The sequence below is a fragment of the Nerophis lumbriciformis genome, linkage group LG13, assembly GCF_033978685.3.
Source record: "Nerophis lumbriciformis linkage group LG13, RoL_Nlum_v2.1, whole genome shotgun sequence".
Lineage (NCBI taxonomy): Eukaryota > Metazoa > Chordata > Actinopteri > Syngnathiformes > Syngnathidae > Nerophis > Nerophis lumbriciformis.
The window spans coordinates 43076139-43097662 of NC_084560.2; the positions used below are offsets into that span (position 1 = coordinate 43076139).

General features: G+C 38.5%; 1 protein-coding gene across 2 annotated transcripts in view; it reads right to left on the reverse strand.

The window, feature by feature from the left end:
- cdc16 (cell division cycle 16 homolog (S. cerevisiae)) overlaps positions 1 to 7174 on the reverse strand; it is a 33950-nt gene extending 26776 nt beyond the window's left edge. For both annotated transcript variants that reach the window (XM_061970756.1, XM_061970757.2), the window contains exons 1-5: positions 6981 to 7174; positions 6780 to 6834; positions 1931 to 2028; positions 1772 to 1810; positions 613 to 750 (exon numbers count right to left, since the gene is read on the reverse strand). In XM_061970756.1, coding sequence (XP_061826740.1) covers positions 613 to 750; positions 1772 to 1810; positions 1931 to 2028; positions 6780 to 6834; positions 6981 to 7028 — 378 coding nt within the window. In that variant the 5' untranslated portion in view covers positions 7029 to 7174. The remainder of the gene's footprint in view (positions 1 to 612; positions 751 to 1771; positions 1811 to 1930; positions 2029 to 6779; positions 6835 to 6980) is intronic.
- Between the last annotated feature and the right edge of the window lie 14350 nt (positions 7175 to 21524).

Below are 21524 nucleotides of genomic sequence, written 5' to 3' on the forward strand. Positions count from 1 at the left end.
TAGCCTCGCGCATGGCATTCGGAATGGCTCGATAGGAAGTTACGGGAAGCAGTGTCGATTGTGATTGTTGTTACGCGATTTCGTGAATAAAACTTTAAAAAAAATAAAAAATGTAATGAATGAAAAACCGTATTTTTGATCACTGCAACCGTAACCCGGAATAGGTTGATGAAAACCGTACTAATTACGGGAAAACCGGAGTAGTTGGCAGGTATGTAAACATGAATTCCAACATGGACTAGGGCATTGTGAAGTAGAGCACCATGCCCTCCGTTTGGAAACCGGACCACGTGGTTGTCTTCCAACATAATAACTAGCCCAAACAAACCTCCTTGCTGTACACTGACTATTCTAAAGTATGAAAAAGTTTCATTTTGATCGGGTTGTGCCTTAAAAAAATAATGGATTTCACGACAAGCAGCAACCAAAAGAAGGCCAAGTCATTCCCAACTGGATAACTGCCTTGAAAGTTGGCCCATCAGTGCCCTTATGCCGCCAGCTTCACAAGCTAGCAAGGTCATATTTGTCAACAAGAAAAAAATGTAGGCTTGCATATTTGAATGTGAGCATGTAATTAACCTTTCTGTCGTTTCAGTACTGAGATTCACTTACAGAGGCGGGCGACATGTCCCAGTCCTTGTTCGACTTTGGCGTCTCCACCTCCTCTTTCACACTCCTGTCCAGCATCTTCTTACAACCGGACTCCACTGAGAGAATATCCAAAGCCTGCTGAAACTCTTTGGCGGCATACTAGTAAAACCAAAGAGTCCACCAATGAGTTCATTACAACGGTATTTGTACAACTGCAAAGGTGTTTTAAATAGTAGGGGTGTAACGGTACGTGTATTTGTATTGAAACATTTCGGTATGGGGGTTCCGGTTCGGTTCGGAGGTGTACCGAACGAGTTTCCACACGGACATATTAAGTAGCGTAACGCACATTGTGTAAACAATGCACACCGAGGCACAACACACGGCATGCAAGCAGCTAACGGACTAGGATAGACTGACCATACGTCCTCTTTTCACCGGACATGTCCTCTTTTGCTGAGCTGTCAGGGCGGAGTTTCTTAAATGCCTCAAATGTCCGACAATTTGAGTTAGGGTTGCGTGTATTTTCAAATCTACGTTCAGGGTTAAGAAGGGGTTAAAAACAAAACAAATTGTGTGCGCAGCAGCATTGGTGAGGGAGGGGCAGAGACAGAGAGAGAGCGAGAGTTATGATAAACGCGCATGCGTCGCCAGGCTCTGCTTTTTATCCATAGATTTATCACATTTAATTTTTTATTATCTATAGCAGGGGTGTCAAAAGTGTGCACCGGAGGCCATTTGCGGCCCGCAGCTAATGCTTTGAAGGCCCACGGCACATTCTAAAAATACTATTAAAATAAACAAAAACATAACAAAAGTGAAATAAAAAAGCTTAAAGGTTAAATGTAATTTAGAAAAAGTTGCAATGTTGACTAATAAAACAAAGCTGTTTTTTTTCTTTCAAATTGTCATTGCTCAAAACATAATATTGAATCAAAATCAATGTGATTATGAATTATTGACCTATCCAAGGTTCCCATTACTTCACATCAGATATTACACTAAGAAAAATATTTTTGGTGGAAGATTTCGCAAATTTGGTAAATAAATAACCCAAAAATTTATATTTTGTTGTTTTCTTACTGTACCGAAAATGAACCGAACCGTGACCTCTAAACCGAGGTACGTACTGAACCGAAATTTTTGTGTACCGTTACACCCCTATTAAATAGTAACTTACATGGCACCGTGCAGCAAGATACTGACAAGCACCGTACAGCTGCATTGGAGATGATATCAGTCACAATAGTGGAGTTCATTTGAAAAATAGCACATTTGTCAGCTCCACAAATACATCAGTCAAAATATTTAGGTGTGCCTAAATAACTTCCGGAAATACCTTATCAAGCTTTCTGGAGCGGAGTGCGTGCGAGGCTCTGTGATATTGTGATGTCAGGAAAAGGCACTGAGCAAGCCAGTAGATGTCCTGGGGGTCCTCTGGAAGACATAAACAGAGAAAACAAACATCTTTTAATTGGGTCCAAAAAATAAACAATCACTTGAGCAGATAAGGCAAGCAGATATGTGTATGTGTGGGTTGCAGTTTATTGTTTTGTCATTTTGGATTAAAGTTGTAATGTAAAGTATTTAATTTCACACATGAATACCTTAAGAGAAAGCGATTGCAGCTATTTGGGATACAACACATCTCAGACAGCAAGAGAACTTTCCAATGTCGAGGTCAGCTGTGATTCGACTTAACGAAAAACTTTTGTCCATTTGTCGAAGGAGAGACAACGACAATGCGGGCTTCCGTGGATGTGATAAAAAAGGTCGCGTGTACTTTGTATTACCTGGTCGTCGAGGGAAAACTACAGAAAACGGTGAATGCTTTTGGATTGGCAAAGCAGACTGTATTAGTTAATGTCCGCCATGTATGTTGCGGACTCAACGTCTAGGTCCAGAGTATATAAAGTCGCCAACAACGAATGGACAAAGAAGGTGAAGGCAAAAGAGTGAGGAGTGTTCTGACCAGATATTTAGATCCCAAGATTGATTGTTGTATAATGTTGTTTGTCACATTGTGTACTTTTACGTGCTTATTAAAGATTTGATTAATTTATGATGGCTCAGGTGGGATTCACTACAATAGGGCCCCACAGCACACTGGATTCCAGTTAATTGAAATACCACAACACTGGATATTGTTCAGATAAGTTACATTTAAGAACTTGCACACAAAGCGACACTGGTTGTGACTATGACGTGCACATTTTCTGCGTACTAGGTCGCGTTGCGCCGGTGGACGGAGGGGGTCTTAAACAGTGGCATTGTTGTGCGTGGTTAGGTGGGATTTACCCTGCATGACCTTATCCGGCTTAGTGTAAACGGGGCCTTATAGTCCGAACAATTCGGGTATTTCATTTTTGCCAACTTGTACTTTTCTGTGAAGTAATTTGAATTGCCTTGTGTACAAATTGTGCTCTATAATAAAACTTGCCTTGCTTGATGTTCCTAAATGCAACTCGTTTACAAATAAACCGTACAATAATAACAATACTAAAAATATTTATGAATTGTTAATCATAAATAGACAACTAATAAGTTTAAACATTCAGATAAAGACAAGTAAAGATTGTAAATGTATAAATACTGTATTTCCTTTGACTGAGACGCACTATTCACGAGTCATTTCTGGATACAGATTGAACAATAATGACAATACATGAGTTAGAAGTCCATCATAACGCCGGCGAATACTTAACCATGAGAAAGAAATGCTTAATGTTGAATTCTCTTCTCCTTGCCTTGAGTTTAAGATTTGTCTCTTAACAAGTGCCATTTTGGAGTTTTTATACACATGGTACGGAAGTGGAGGAAGCAGGAATGCTGAGTTATTGTGAATGAGTCGAATAAAGTTGGACTTACCAGACTGTTTTTGTTTCGCTTAATGAGCCTAATAATCCAGAGCACCTTATGTATGAAAATGGCCCCGTTCATCAATATATGCCATAAGTATGCCATACTTGCCAACTACGGCCACCCTCAGTGTGACCTGTATGGCTGTTGACCAAGTATGTCTTGCAGTCACATATGTGTGTCTGCAGAAGTCGCACTTATTATGTGACTGGGCCGGCACGCTGTTTGTATGGTGAAAAAGCGGACGCGACGACAGGTTGTAGAGGACGCTAAAGGCAGTGCCTTCACGCCCTTAATAATGTTGTCCGGGAGATTTTCGGGAGGGGCAGTGAAATTCGGGAGTCTCTCGGAAAAATCGGGAGTGTTGGCAAGTATGCTCGCGGGCCGCACTAACATTAAACTTTCATAATAAGGTGGGGGCCGCAAAATAACGTCTCGCGGGCCACAATTGGGCCGCGTGTCTGAGACCCCTGGTTTATAGGTTCAGGTGCAATAAGTGTTCAATCAACGTAAACTAGGGCTGCAACGAACGATTAATTTGATAATGGATTAATCTGTTGATTCTTACTTCGATTAATAATCGGATAAAAGAGACAAACTACATTTCTATCCTTTCCAGTATTTTATTGAAAAAATGCAGCATACTGGCACCATGTTCTTTCAACTTGCCAAATAAAACAAGAACAATTTTACAAAAATGCACACTTTTGACACCCCTGCTATAGATAATAAAAAATTAAATGTGATAAATCTATGGATAAAAAGTAGAGCCTGGCGACGCATGCGCGTTTATCATAACTCTCTCTCTCTCTCTGTCTCTGCCCCTCCCTCACCAATGCTGCTGCGCACACAATTTGTTTTGTTTTTAACCCCTTCTTAACCCTGAACGTACATTGAAAATACATGCAACCCTAACTCAAAATGCCGGACATTTGAGGCATTTATGAAACTCCGCCCTGACAGCTCCGCAAAAGAGGACATGTCCGGTGAAAAGAGGACGTATGGTCAGTCTATCGTAGCCCGTTAGCTGCTAGCATGCCGTGTGTTGTGCCTCGGTGTGCATTGTTTACACAACGTGTGTTACGCTACTTAATATGTCCATGGATAAAAAGCAGAGCCTGGCGATGCATGCACGTTTATCATAACTCTCTCGCTCTCTCTGTCCCTCCCTCACCAATGCTGCTGCGCGCACAATTTGTTTTGTTTTTAGCCCCTTCTTAACCCTGAACGTACATTGAAAATACACGCAACCCAAACTCAAAATGCCGGACATTTAAGGCATTTATGAAACTCCGCCCTGACAGCTCCGCAAAAGAGGACATGTCCGGTGAAAAGAGGACGTATGGTCAGTCTATCCTAGCCCGTTAGCTGCTAGCATGCTAGCAGCGATCGGGCTAAGTCCTGATAGACTGACTATACGTCCTCTTTTCACCGGACATGTCCTCTTTTGCGGAGCTGTCAGGGCGGAGTTTCATAAATGCCTCAAATGTCCGGCATTTTGAGTATTGTTTACACAACGTGCAGTACGCTACTTAATATGTCCGTGTGGAAACTCGTTCGGTACACCTCCACACCAAAACGAAACCCCCGTACCGAAACGGCTCTATACAAATACCGTATTTTCCGCACTATTAGCCGCACCTAAAAACCACAAATTTACTCAAAAGCTGACAGTGCGCCTTATAACCCGGTGCGCTTTATATATGGATTAATATTAAGATTCATTTTCATAAAGTTTCGGTCTCGCAACTACGGTAAACAGCCGCCATCTTTTTTCCCCGTAGAAGAGGAAGCGCTTCTTCTTCTACGCAAGCAACCGCCAAGGTAAGCACCCACCCCCATAGAACAGGAAGCGCTTCTTCTTCTACTGTAAGCAACCACCCGCCCCGGTAGAAGAAGAAGAAGCGCGCGGATATTACGTTTCATTTCCTTTGTGTGTTTACATCTGTAAAGACCACAAAATGGCTCCTACTAAGCGACAGGTTTCCGGTTCATGAAAAGATGCAATCTCTCCATCCGCACACGGACTACTATTTCACAGCAACTGCCTAAAGACTTTCAAGAAAAGCTGGCTACTTTCCGTGCATATTGTAAAAACAAGATAGCTGAAAAAAAGATCCGGCCAGAGAACATTATCGACATGGACGAGGTTCCACTGACTTTTGATATTCCTGTGAACCGCACTGTGGATACAACGGGAGCACGTACGGTGAATATTCGCACCACAGGGAATGAGAAGTCATCCTTCACTGTGGTTCTAGCTTGCCATGCTAATGGCCAGAAACTTCCACCCATGGTGGTATTCAAAAGGAAGACCTTGCCAAAAGAGACCTTTCCAGCCGGCGTCATCATAAAAGCTAACTCGAAGGGATGGATGGATGAAGAAAAGATGAGCGAGTGGTTAAGGTAAGTTTACGCGAAGAGGCCGGGTGGCTTTTTTCACGCAGCTCCGTCCATGTTGATATACGACTCCGTGCGCGGCCACATCACGCTGGTTTTTAATATATTATTAAAGTTTGACTGACCTATCTGACTGTTTTTTTGTCATTCCTTTAGCGCAGTTAGATGCGGCTTATAACACGGGGCGGCTTATAGGTGGACAAAGTTTTGAAATATGCCGTTCATTGAAGGCGCGGCTTATAACCCAGGGCGCCTTATGGTGCGGAAAATACGGTAGATTGCACAGTACAGTATATATTCCGTAGAATTGACCACTAAATGGTAACACCCCAATAAGTTTTTCAACTTGTTTAAGTCAGGTCATGTGACCGCCTGGCTCTGTTTGATTGGTCCAACGTCACCAGTGACTGCATCTGATTGGTGGAACGGAGTGAACGTCACCAGTGACCGTATTTGTTGAAACGCAGGCACTATGAAGGTCTGTCTGACAGACCAAAACAAACAAAGCGTGCATTAACAGATCGATAAAAATTAGTAGCGAGTAGCGAGCTGAATGTAGATAAAAGTAGCGGAGTAAAAGTAGCGTTTCTTCTCTATAAATATACTCAAGTAAAAGTAAAAGTATGTTGCATTAAAACTACTCTTAGAAGTACAATTTATCCCAAAAGTTACTCAAGTAGATGTAACGGAGTAAATGTAGCGCGTTACTACCCACCTCTGCTCATCAGTTACTCAGTACTTGAGTAGTTCTTTCACAACATACTTTTTACTTTTACTCATGTAAATATTTGGGTGACTACTCCTTACTTTTACTTGAGTAATAAATCTCTAAAGTAACAGTACTCTTACTTGAGTACAATTTCTGGCAACTCTACCAATAATGACAATACATGAGTTAGAAGTCCATCATAACGCCGGCGCATACTTACCATGAGAAAGAGACGCTACCTTGTCGGCCCAAAACAGCGCACTTTGATACTGTTGCTGCAATGACACACATATAAAAGAGTCACGCCAACATTATTGTGCTTATTTCAATAAAAAGCGTTAGCTGCACTTCGTAGCAACCGTTTGAACGCAAGCTAGCGCTAAGCTAGCATCGAAGAAAAGTCCAAAAGAAGACAAAATACCTGGTCGATGTACTGCCGCACTCGCTTGCGAAGTCTCTCCAGATTCATGTTGAAGTGTTATTTAGTCGGAAAACATTACACACATGTCCTTGTTGACATGAGAAGATAGGCAACAACATAGAGGCGCTAAATGTGTGACTCGCCTGCGTCCCTGTTTGAAATCTAATCTTCGGCTTCCTCCTGGCAGCTGGCGCCCCCGGTGCACCGGTAGGAAACTGTGTTAAAAAATAAAGGTTCCGTCTATTATTCTTAATTTCTATTTCACTGTGCTATTTTTTTTTTAAAACAATTTAAACAGTCAATATTGTATTCCTAATTATTATTTTGGATGCATTCTCATTTCAATGGCTTTATTTTTATTTTTTTTATTTTTTTATTTTTTTATTGACATCCAGCATCAGACATTCCTATGCATTACATCATATTCACATCAATCATATATCTATTGTCTGCCCTAAATGTCAGGATATTTTTGTTTATATCCCACCCATACCACTCACCCCCCCCCCCAAAAAAAGAAAGAAACAACAAAAAAACGAAGTAATATCTACAAATACATCAATTAAATAAACAAAGAGAGAGGGGGGGAAGAAGAAATAAAAAAAATAAAAATACAATAAAATATAAATAAGAGAAATAAATAATAATACATAAAATATAAACAGATGCCCACATATATAAATATACATATATACCCACACATACATATATATATACTTCTTTTTCTGTCTCATTTTGTCCACCAAACTTTTAACGTTGTGCATCACAAAGGTGAGTTTTGTTGATGTTATTGACTTGTGTGGAGTGCTAATCAGACATATTTGGTCACTGCATGACTGCAAGCTAATCGATGCTAACCAGAGGTGGGTAGTAACGCGCTACATTTACCCCGTTACATCTACTTGAGTAACTTTTGGGATAAATTGTACTTCTAAGAGTAGTTTTAATGCAACATACTTTTACTTTTACTTGAGTATATTTATAGAGAAGAAACGCTACTTTTACTCCGCTACTTTTATCTACATTCAGCTTGCTACTCGCTACTAATTTTTATCGATCTGTTAATGCACGCTTTGTTTGTTTTGGTCTGTCAGACAGACCTTCATAGTGCCTGCGTTTCAACAAATACAGTCACTGGTGACGTTCACTCCGTTCCACCAATCAGATGCAGTCACTGGTGACGTTGGACCAATCAAACAGAGCCAGGCGGTCACATGACCTGACTTAAACAAGTTGAAAAACTTATTGGGGTGTTACCATTTAGTGGTCAATTGTACGGAATATGTACTGTACTGTGCAATCTACTAATACAAGTTCCAATCAATCAATCAAAAGTGTGAAGGAAAAAAGACCATTTTTTATTTCAACCGCGTACACCCCGTCAAAAGCCTAAAGACTGACTGCACAGTTCCTGTCTTCACAATAAAAGTGCCGCTCCATCGCGCCTGCGCTTTCAAAATAAGAGTCTCCGAAAGCCTGCGCAAACAAGCTAGCAAGCTACGGAGTTTGCCGCCAATATATTTCTTGTAAAGTGTATAAAAACGAATATGGAAGCTGGACATATAAGATGCCAAAAACCAACCACTTTCATGTGGTATTAGACAGAAAGGAGGAACTTTTTTTCTCCTCCATTTGAAAACGTGGACGTTTGTCATCACTACTGTCTGATTACAATCAATGCAAGTCATCAGAATCAGGTAATACACCAACTTATATTCTTGTCTTCATGAAAGAAAGGAATCTATATGTGTTAAACATGCATGTATATTCATTAAAACACTATTAACATGTAAACAAAAACGGCAAAAAAAATAAATTATATACTGTATATATCAATGTACGGTATGTATGTATATATATATATATATATATATATATATATATATATATATATATATATATATGTGTGTGTGTATATATATATATATAAAGTTAAAAAAGTTAAAGTACCAATGATTGTCACACACACACTAGGTGTGGCGAAATTATTCTCTGCATTTGACCCATCACCCTTGATCACCCCCTGGGAGGTGAGGGGAGCAGTGGGCAGCAGCGGTGGCTGCGCCCGGGAATCATTTTTGGTGATTTAACCCCCAATTCCAACCCTTGATGCTGAGTGCCAAGCAGGGAGGTAATGGGTCCCATTTTTATAGTCTTTGGTATGACTCGGCCGGGATTTGAACTCCCAACCTACCGATCTCAGGACGGACACTCTAACCACTAGGCCACTGAGTAGGTGTATGTAGGTAGGTAGTATATATATATATATATATATATATATATATATATATATATATATATATATATATATATATATATATATATATATATATATATATATATATATATATATATATATATATATATATATATATATATATGATATGTGTGTGTATGTTACTCATCAGTTACTCAGTACTTGAGTAGTTTTTTTACAACATACTTTTTACTTTTACTCAAGTAAATATTTGGGTGACTACTCCTTACTTTTACTTGAGTAATAAATCTCTAAAGTAACAGTACTCTTACTTGAGTACAATATCTGGCTACTCTACCCACCTCTGATGCTATCATGCTATTTAGGCTAGCTATATGTACATATTGCATCATAATGCCTCGTTTGTAGGTATATTTGAGCTCATTTAGTTTCCTTTAAGTCCTCTTAATTCAATTTATATCTCATGACACACTATCTCTATGTAATATGGCTTTTAATTTTTTTGCGGCTCAAGACAGATTTGTTTTTGTATTTTTGGTCCAATATGGCTCTTTCAACATTTTGGGTTGCCGACTCCTGCCCTAGGGCAACAACGTTAATATATGTTTAATGAAACATGATTATATGCGCAAGTGTATACTTATATGTGTACAGTACATGTACATGTATGTTTGTACAGTGAATGTATATGTACAGTATGTGTATATGTATGTTTGTACAGTGAATTCATATGTACAGTATGTGTATAGGTATGTTTGTACAGTGAATATTCAACTTTAACACTATTAGATTAAATTAAATAACTCAAATATTGTGCAAAAAACAAAAGGATAATCATATTCCCACGCACAGTCTTGAAGAAAACAGGTGTTTTTAACATTTTCTTTTAATAGTTGATAGTCGTGAAAACAGCAATCAATTAAAGCTGCATCCAGCGCTGAACGGGCCCTTGCACATTTGGGAAACTTTTGGCTGTCAAAGTGTACCAACGTGTCGGATTATATCCTCAGCCATCGACTTTCCAGGTGAGAGGCATGATTTATGATCTACAATAAACTTACAGGGAGCAGGGAAGCGAGGAAACAGCAGACCACTCGATGATGTAAACATAGTGACACACGGAAGTGATCACGGCGCCACTATAAATAGTTTGTCTGCGTTAGCCTTTATAATAACAATATCACTATTACTGGGTTAATATTCAAGTCACCAAATGTAAATGGAGTATTGTTGGCAGTTTTTGAATGGTTATTTATTGGGATCACTGCGCCATCCGTCTCCTCCTTTGTCATCTTTTATTGTGGTTTTCATCCTTATTTCTTTTTCCTTTGTTTTTGTTTCATCGTCGACAATGTAATGGTGTTGGGCTTTGGCTTCATCCGTTGTTGTATCATTGTTGTCTCTTCTTTTGCTGGCATTTTCCTTATTGACACACAGAATATTACACAAACATATTAGAATACATTTAATATTTCACAAAATTAAAGTCAAATAATTCAATGTTAATTTTCTTTAAGGACACATTTTTAAAATGTATTTTATGACTGTGTTTGTTTAAATATAAACCAAAAATATCTTGGCTTTCTCCATATTGACACACAAAATATAATACATAAAAATTATAATATACTTGATATTTCACACAAATAAAATCGAATAATTTTATAAAAGTTTTCTTTAAAGACACATATTTTAAATGTTTTTTTTAAATATTTCACACAAATACATTCGAATAATTTAATAAAAATTTTCTTCATAGACACATATTTTAAATGTTTTTGTAATGAGTTAATTTAATTAAATATAAATAAAAAAACCTGAAATAATAATATTTGATTTTTATTATCATACAAAAAATATATAATATGTATGATATAAATAAAATAAAAACACTTTTAATGGTATTTCACACAAAGAAAATCAAATAATTTAATATATATATATATATATATATATATATATATATATATATATATATCTTTTTTTCTGAATTTCTTTAATTACGTTAAATATAAACCAAACAAAAACGTGCATTATTTATATGGCCTTCTCCTTATTGACACACATAATATCATACAAAAAATATAATATGTGTGATATTTTACACAAATTAAAAAACAAAACATTTAATGTTATTTTATAAGGACACATATTTTAAATGCATTTTCTGAGTGTATATGTTCAAATATAAACCAAAATAACTTGGATAATTAAATATAATGGAATATTTAATACATAAAAAATATAACATATTTGATATTTCACATAATAAATATCAAATAATTTTATATTTTTTTCTTTGAGGACACATATTTTAAAAATTATTATTTTATTTATTTTATTTTATTAAATATAAACAAAGAACTGGGATTATCTACTTGGCCTTTCTATTAACACACAGATAATCATACAAAAAATATAATATGTGTGATGTTTCACACAAATAATAAAATAATTAATAGTATTTTTCTTTAAAGACACATTTGAAGTGTATTTTCTGAGTGAACATGTTTAAATAAAAAACTAAAACATGTGGATTATTAAAGTGGCCTTCTCCTTATTGATACACAGAATATAATACAAACAAATTACAATATATTTGATATTTCCCACAAGTGAAATCAAATAATGGTATTTTTATTTAAAGACACATTTTAAGTGTATTTTCTGAGTGTATATGTTTAAATAAAAAACAAAAAACTTGGATTATTAAAGTGGCCTTCTCCTTATTGACACACAGAATATAATACATAAAAAATATAATATATTTGATATTTCACACAAGTGAAATAAAATAATTTCATATTATTTTTCTTTAATAACACATATTTTAAATGTGTTTTGGAGTGTATTCAATTAAATATAAACCAAAAAATCTTAAATAACGTGGTCGTCTCCTTATTGACACACAGAATATCATACAAAAATGATAATATGTGTAACATTGCATAATGCATTGTTATTTGTATCTTAAGACACATATTTTAGATGTTGTGAGTGTGAGTGAAGATAAACCAGAAGAATGTGGATTATTAAATTGGCTTTCCCTCAAATAGCAAAAACAGTAAAAAACCTTTTGCAGACCTCCTCTTCCTCGTGGGTAGCGTGCGATGGCGTCCATCACCCTCAGCGTTTTGAGCCAGTCTTGGTGCCAGTTTCTGACGTCGTACTGAGACCTGCACCGGTTCAGACGCAGCAGGATCTCCTGGTTCTCTTTGGTGATTCGCACCAACTCCCGCTGCCGTTTCTCCAAACCGAGACTACAGATTAAATCATATGTTTAACTGCCTTCTAAAGCAATCATAATTAGTCTTTTAGACGCACCTTTTCTTTTCGTAATAATTCCTGTTGTCGACCCTCCCGTTGGTCTTCATAATGTGGGATATTTTGTCAAGGAGGAGACGGTTTTCGCTCTCAATCTTCATCGTCCAATGGTCTTCACACTTGATTGCATTGTATGTCCACAAGAGGGCTCAAAAGTCAACTTGTCGATAAAATATCATATCTTGCAACATAACATTGTAAAACAAACCCAAAAACGGTAAACCATGCATCCTCCGTTTCACTCTATGTCAGTGGTTCTTAACCTGGGTTCGATGGAACCCTAGGGGTTCGGTGAGTCGGGCTCAGGGGTTCGGCGGAGGTCGAGACACACCCGACTCATCGTGTAAATGTAAACTTCTCCCTATCAGCTGTCGGAGGCAGATATTTACATATATCCGAATTTAAGTTGTACTTCTTTCATTTATTAGTAATATTTGAAAACAGCTCGTATTTTCCATTTATTCTCTTGATGCTCTGTCAGCAAGTATACTATGTGCGATAACCTTGGGTTCTTTGGAATGTGTTTAGACTAGCATTTTGTTTTGGCTACAGAGATGGGACGAGAGAGAGTGTGGTGGGATCGGGAAGACAGACCATTTTGGGTGTGCGCGATAGAAGGTTCTAGGGTTAGACTGGTCTCAATCAAAATGTATATTGGAAAAGCTTTGAGAATATACAACAAAATACCTATTCTGTCTCTGGTGGTTTTTCAACTCAGCTTTAAGTGTCGGAAAGAACTTGGGAGCGAATTGTGACTTGAATTCCCTGGGAGGAGAAACTGGTCCAAAACGCAACGGCGGAGGTCGAGACACACCCGACTCATCGTGTAAATGAAAACTTCTCCCTATCAGCGTACTACGGATACGGCAACAGCAGACTGATTTGCAGGTGTGTAATTTGTTGTGAGTTTATGCACTGTGTTAGTTTTGTTCTTTGAACAAGGTGATGTTCATGCACGCTTCATTTTGTGCACCAGTAATAAAACATGGTAACATGTTCACCATTAATTAGTTGCTTATTAACATGCAAATTAGTAACATATTGGCTCTTAACTAGTCATTATTAAAGGGGAACATTATCAGCAGACCTATGTAAGCGTCAATATATACCTTGATGTTGCAGAAAAAAGACCATATTTTTTTTTAACCGATTTCCGAACTCTAAATGGGTGAATTTTGGCGAATTAAACGCCTTTTCTAATATTCGCTCTCGAAGCAATCCGCCATTTTCTCAAACACCGAGTCAAATCAGCTCTTGTTATTTTCCGTTTTTTCGACTGTTTTCCGTACCTTGGAGACATCATGCCTCGTCGGTGTGTTGTCGGAGGGTGTAACAACACCAACAGGGACGGATTCAAGTTGCACCAGTGGCCCAAAGATGCGAAAGTGGCAAGAAATTGGACGTTTGTTCCGCACACTTTCCCGACGAAAGCTATGCTACGACAGAGATGGCAAGAATGTGTGGATATCCTGCGACACTCAAAGCAGATGCATTTCCAACGATAAAGTCAAAGAAATCTGCCGCCAGACCCCCATTGAATCTGCCGGAGTGTGTGAGCTATTCAGGGACAAAGGACCTCGGTAGCACGGCAAGCAATGGCGGCAGTTTGTTCCCGCAGACGAGCGAGCTAAACCCCCTGGATGTCTTGGCTCACACCGTCCCTTATGCCACCGAAGATGATCAAGAGAAGAATATCGACCCTAGCTTCCCTGGCCTGCTGACATCAACTCCAAAACTGGACAGATCAGCTTTCAGGAAAAGAGAGCGGTTGAGGGTATGTCTACAGAATATATTAATTGATGAAAACTTTATTCATTACTCGCGGTTTTACGTAAATGATTATACATAAACTGTGTTTACCAATAATTTAGCTTAAAAACATTTATTTTTTTCAATCATTCGAGTACATTCGGGTAGTCTTGTGTAATGCAGTATTTTGTGTCTATTTAGGTATGGTTAACCTAAAAAAAAAAAATGTTCTTAGCGCGCCTGAAATGGGCTGTCTGCACTCTCAAAGTGCATGTTGTTGCCAAATGTATTTCATATGCTGTAAACCTAGTTCATAGTTGTTAGTAACTATCTTATCAGACAGTGTTAAGCCGCTGAAATCCGAGTCTGAATCCGAGCTACTGTCGCTATAGCTTGCTGTTTGTTTGTATTGGCATCACTGTGTGACGTCACAGGAAAATGGACGGGTGTATATACCGGTAACGATGGTTAAAATCAGGCACTTTGAAGCTTTTTTTAGGGATATTGCGTGATGGGTAAAATTTTGAAAAAAACTTCGAAAAATAAAATAAGCCACTGGGAACTGATTTTTAATGGTTTTAACCCTTCTGAATATGTGATAATGTTCCCCTTTAAGTACTTATTAATGCCTTATTCGGTATGGCCTTATTATAACCCTAACCCTCTAAACCTGGCCCTAACCCTCTAACCTTGACCCCAACCAAATAACTCTAAATTAAGTCTTTGTTACTTAGAATATGTTCCCCATACTAAAGTGTTACCAAAAACATATAACTTTGTCTTGAATTTGAAAAAAAACCCCAACATTTTATTTTTCACTAAAGAAGGGTTCGGTGAATGCGCATATGAAACTGGTGGGGTTCGGTACCTCCAACAAGGTTAAAAACCACTGCTCTATGTATACATTTACAATAAGTACTAATTAAAATACAATCATATTTCTTAGTTACATCCCATGTTTGCCTGGCCAAGTGGCACCCACCTGTTCCCAATTAGCCTGCACACCTGTGGGATGTTCCAAATAAGTGTTTGATGAACATTCCTCAACTTTATCAGTATTTATTGCCACCTTTCCCAACTTCTTTGTCACGTGTTGCTGCCATCAAATTCTAAAGTTAATGTTTATTTGCAAAAAAAAAAAATGTTTATCAGTTTGAACATCAAATATGTTGTCTTTGTAGCATATTCAACTGAATATGGGTTGAAAAGGATTCACAAATCATTGTATTCCGTTTATATTTACATCTAACACAATTTCCCAACTCATATGGAAACGGGGTTTGTATATCCAGTTCTTTAACTTTGACAAAATGACTGGGTGTTGTAGCATAGAATCAAACACCTTTCAAAAGACAGCTAATACTGTATGTTGTGATCTACTTACACACAATTCTCCATGTTTGTTCGTATAGTTGGCAGTAATGGAGTTACCTTTAGTGGTTTTGGGTGATCATATGTCTTTGGCGCCGTATTGTCCACGGTTGGTTTCATGGTCTTCAACTATATGAGACATAAGTACATACACACAGGACATAAAGACATACACATGACTTGTGTCGGAGGCAGATATTTACATATATCCGTATTTAAGTGTTACTTCTTTAATTTCATAATCATATTACAAAACAACTAGTGTTTTTCTTCCAATTGTGGTCTTTTGGTTGTCTGCAAATACTGTGTGCTAACCTTGGGTATGGAATGTAAGAAAGAGAGATACTCCTTCTTATCTATTCTTCTGTCAAGACAAGACAACGAGGGTGGGAGGGAGAGAGACTTTATAGAAGAGAAGGTTCCCATTTTTTAGATCAGACCATCTTAGCTGCCCGATTGAATGTTCTATGCTGGACTGGTCTCATTTATATTTACAAAGCTTTGCAAATATATTACAAAATACCTATTCTGTCTCTGGTGGTTCTTTTACTCAGCTTTAAGTGTCGTAAAGAGCTTGGGAGCGACGACCAGAAACTTGAATTCCCTGGGAGGAACAACTGGTCATAACGCAACAAAAGACAAGACAACGAGGGTGGGAGGGAGAGAGACTTTATAGAAGAGAAGGTTTCCATTTTTTAGATCAGACCATCTTAGCTGCGCGATTGAGTGTTCTATGCTGGACTGGTCTCATTTATATTTACAAAGCTTTGCAAATATATTACAAAATACCTATTCTGTCTCTGGTGGTTCTTTTACTCAGCTTTAAGTGTCGTAAAGAGCTTGGGAGCGACGACCAGAAACTTGAATTCCCTGGGAGGAACAACTGGTGATAACGCAACAAAAGACAAGACAACGAGGGTGGGAGGGAGAGAGACTTTTTAGAAGAGAAGGTTTCCATTTTTTAGATCAGACCATCTTAGCTGCGCGATTGAATGTTCTATGCTGGACTGGTCTCATTTATATTTACAAAGCTTTGCAAATATAATACAAAAATACCTATTCTGTCTCTGGTGGTTCTTTTACTCAGCTTTAAGTGTCGTAAAGAGCTTGGGAGCGACGACCAGAAACTTGAATTCCCTGGGAGGAACAACTGGTCATAACGCAACAAAAGACAAGACAACGAGGGTGGGAGAGAGAGAGACTTTATAGAAGAGAAGGTTTCCATTTTTTAGATCAGACCATCTTAGCTGCGCGATTGAATGTTTTATGCTGGACTGGTCTCATTTATATTTACAAAGCTTTGCAAATATATTACAAAATACCTATTCTGTCTTTGGTTGGTTCTTTTACTCAGCTTTAAGTGTCGTAAAGAGCTTGGGAGCGACGACCAGAAACTTGAATTCCCTGGGAGGAACAACTGGTCATAACGCAACAAAAGACAAGACAACGAGGGTGGGAGGGAGAGAGACTTTATAGAAGAGAAGGTTTCCATTTTTTAGATCAGACCATCTTAGCTGCGCGATTGAATGTTCTATGCTGGACTGGTCTCATTTATATTTACAAAGCTTTGCAAATATATTACAAAATACCTATTCTGTCTCTGGTGGTTCTTTTACTCAGCTTTAAGTGTCGTAAAGAGCTTGGGAGCGACGACCAGAAACTTGAATTCCCTGGGAGGAACAACTGGTCATAACGCAACAAAAGACAAGACAACGAGGGTGGGAGGGAGAGAGACTTTTTAGAAGAGAAGGTTTCCATTCTTTAGATCAGACCATCTTAGCTGCGCGATTGAATGTTCTATGCTGGACTGGTCTCATTTATATTTACAAAGCTTTGCAAATATATTACAAAATACCTATTCTGTCTCTGGTGGTTCTTTTACTCAGCTTTAAGTGTCGTAAAGAGCTTGGGAGCGACGACCAGAAACTTGAATTCCCTGGGAGGAACAACTGGTCATAACGCAACAAAAGACAAGACAACGAGGGTGGGAGGGAGAGAGACTTTTTAGAAGAGAAGGTTTCCATTCTTTAGATCAGACCATCTTAGCTGCGCGATTGAATGTTCTATGCTGGACTGGTCTCATTTATATTTACAAAGCTTTGCAAATATATTACAAAATACCTATTCTGTCTCTGGTGGTTCTTTTACTCAGCTTTAAGTGTCGTAAAGAGCTTGGGAGCGACGACCAGAAACTTGAATTCCCTGGGAGGAACAACTGGTCATAACGCAACAAAAGACAAGACAACGAGGGTGGGAGGGAGAGAGACTTTTTAGAAGAGAAGGTTTCCATCATTTTAGATCAGACCATCTTAGCTGTGCGATTGAATGTTCTATGCTGGACTGGTCTCATTTATATTTAGAAAGCTTTGCAAATATATTACAAAATACCTATTCTGTCTCTGGTGGTTCTTTTACTCAGCTTTAAGTGTCGTAAAGAGCTTGGGAGCGACGACCAGAAACTTGAATTCCCTGGGAGGAACAACTGGTCATAACGCAACAAAAGACAAGACAACGAGGGTGGGAGGGAGAGAGACTTTATAGAAGAGAAGGTTTCCATTTTTTAGATCAGACCATTTAGCTGCGCGATTGAGTGTTCTATGCTGGACTGGTCTCATTTATATTTACAAAGCTTTGCAAATATATTACAAAATACCTATTCTGTCTCTGGTGGTTCTTTTACTCAGCTTTAAGTGTCGTAAAGAGCTTGGGAGCGACGACCAGAAACTTGAATTCCCTGGGAGGAACAACTGGTGATAACGCAACAAAAGACAAGACAACGAGGGTGGGAGGGAGAGAGACTTTTTAGAAGAGAAGGTTTCCATTTTTTAGATCAGACCATCTTAGCTGCGCGATTGAATGTTCTATGCTGGACTGGTCTCATTTATATTTACAAAGCTTTGCAAATATAATACAAAAATACCTATTCTGTCTCTGGTGGTTCTTTTACTCAGCTTTAAGTGTCGTAAAGAGCTTGGGAGCGACGACCAGAAACTTGAATTCCCTGGGAGGAACAACTGGTCATAACGCAACAAAAGACAAGACAACGAGGGTGGGAGAGAGAGAGACTTTATAGAAGAGAAGGTTTCCATTTTTTAGATCAGACCATCTTAGCTGCGCGATTGAATGTTTTATGCTGGACTGGTCTCATTTATATTTACAAAGCTTTGCAAATATATTACAAAATACCTATTCTGTCTTTGGTTGGTTCTTTTACTCAGCTTTAAGTGTCGTAAAGAGCTTGGGAGCGACGACCAGAAACTTGAATTCCCTGGGAGGAACAACTGGTCATAACGCAACAAAAGACAAGACAACGAGGGTGGGAGGGAGAGAGACTTTATAGAAGAGAAGGTTTCCATTTTTTAGATCAGACCATCTTAGCTGCGCGATTGAATGTTCTATGCTGGACTGGTCTCATTTATATTTACAAAGCTTTGCAAATATATTACAAAATACCTATTCTGTCTCTGGTGGTTCTTTTACTCAGCTTTAAGTGTCGTAAAGAGCTTGGGAGCGACGACCAGAAACTTGAATTCCCTGGGAGGAACAACTGGTCATAACGCAACAAAAGACAAGACAACGAGGGTGGGAGGGAGAGAGACTTTTTAGAAGAGAAGGTTTCCATTCTTTAGATCAGACCATCTTAGCTGCGCGATTGAATGTTCTATGCTGGACTGGTCTCATTTATATTTACAAAGCTTTGCAAATATATTACAAAATACCTATTCTGTCTCTGGTGGTTCTTTTACTCAGCTTTAAGTGTCGTAAAGAGCTTGGGAGCGACGACCAGAAACTTGAATTCCCTGGGAGGAACAACTGGTCATAACGCAACAAAAGACAAGACAACGAGGGTGGGAGGGAGAGAGACTTTTTAGAAGAGAAGGTTTCCATTCTTTAGATCAGACCATCTTAGCTGCGCGATTGAATGTTCTATGCTGGACTGGTCTCATTTATATTTACAAAGCTTTGCAAATATATTACAAAATACCTATTCTGTCTCTGGTGGTTCTTTTACTCAGCTTTAAGTGTCGTAAAGAGCTTGGGAGCGACGACCAGAAACTTGAATTCCCTGGGAGGAACAACTGGTCATAACGCAACAAAAGACAAGACAACGAGGGTGGGAGGGAGAGAGACTTTTTAGAAGAGAAGGTTTCCATCATTTTAGATCAGACCATCTTAGCTGTGCGATTGAATGTTCTATGCTGGACTGGTCTCATTTATATTTAGAAAGCTTTGCAAATATATTACAAAATACCTATTCTGTCTCTGGTGGTTCTTTTACTCAGCTTTAAGTGTCGTAAAGAGCTTGGGAGCGACGACCAGAAACTTGAATTCCCTGGGAGGAACAACTGGTCATAACGCAACAAAAGACAAGACAACGAGGGTGGGAGGGAGAGAGACTTTATAGAAGAGAAGGTTTCCATTTTTTAGATCAGACCATTTAGCTGCGCGATTGAGTGTTCTATGCTGGACTGGTCTCATTTATATTTACAAAGCTTTGCAAATATATTACAAAATACCTATTCTGTCTCTGGTGGTTCTTTTACTCAGTTTTAAGTGTCGTAAAGAGCTTGGGAGCGACGACCAGAAACTTGAATTCCCTGGGAGGAACAACTGGTCATAACGCAACAAAAGACAAGACAACGAGGGTGGGAGGGAGAGAGACTTTTTAGAAGAGAAGGTTTCCATTTTTTAGATCAGACCATCTTAGCTGCGCGATTGAATGTTCTATGCTGGACTGGTCTCATTTATATTTACAAAGCTTTGCAAATATATTACAAAATACCTATTCTGTCTCTAGTGGTTCTTTTACTCAGCTTTAAGTGTCGTAAAGAGCTTGGGAGCGACGACCAGAAACTTGAATTCCCTGGGAGGAACAACTGGTCATAACGCAACAAAAGACAAGACAACGAGGGTGGGAGGGAGAGAGACTTTATAGAAGAGAAGGTTTCCATTTTTTTAGATCAGACCATCTTAGCTGCGCGATTGCATGTTCTATGCTGGACTGGTCTCATTTATATTTACAAAGCTTTGCAAATATATTACAAAATACCTATTCTGTCTCTGGTGGTTCTTTTACTCAGCTTTAAGTGTCGTAAAGAGCTTGGGAGCGACGACCAGAAACTTGAATTCCCTGGGAGGAACAACTGGTCATAACGCAACAAAAGACAAGACAACGAGGGTGGGAGGGAGAGAGACTTTATAGAAGAGAAGGTTTCCATTTTTTAGATCAGACCATCTTAGCTGCGCGATTGAATGTTCTATGCTGGACTGGTCTCATTTATATTTACAAAGCTTTGCAAATATATTACAAAATACCTATTCTGTCTCTGGTGGTTCTTTTACTCAGCTTTAAGTGTCGTAAAGAGCTTGGGAGCGACGACCAGAAACTTGAATTCCCTGGGAGGAACAACTGGTCATAACGCAACAAAAAACAAGACAACGAGGGTGGGAGGGAGAGAGACTTTTTAGAAGAGAAGGTTTCCATTTTTTAGATCAGACCATCTTAGCTGCGCGATTGAATGTTCTATGCTGGACTGGTCTCATTTATATTTACAAAGCTTTGCAAATATATTACAAAATACCTATTCTGTCTCTGGTGGTTCTTTTACTCAGCTTTAAGTGTCGTAAAGAGCTTGGGAGCGACGACCAGAAACTTGAATTCCCTGGGAGGAACAACTGGTCATAACGCAACAAAAGACAAGACAACGAGGGTGGGAGGGAGAGAGACTTTATAGAAGAGAAGGTTTCCATTTTTTAGATCAGACCATCTTAGCTGCACGATTGAGTGTTCTATGCTGGACTGGTCTCATTTATATTTACAAAGCTTTGCAAATATATTACAAAATACCTATTCTGTCTCTGGTGGTTCTTTTACTCAGCTT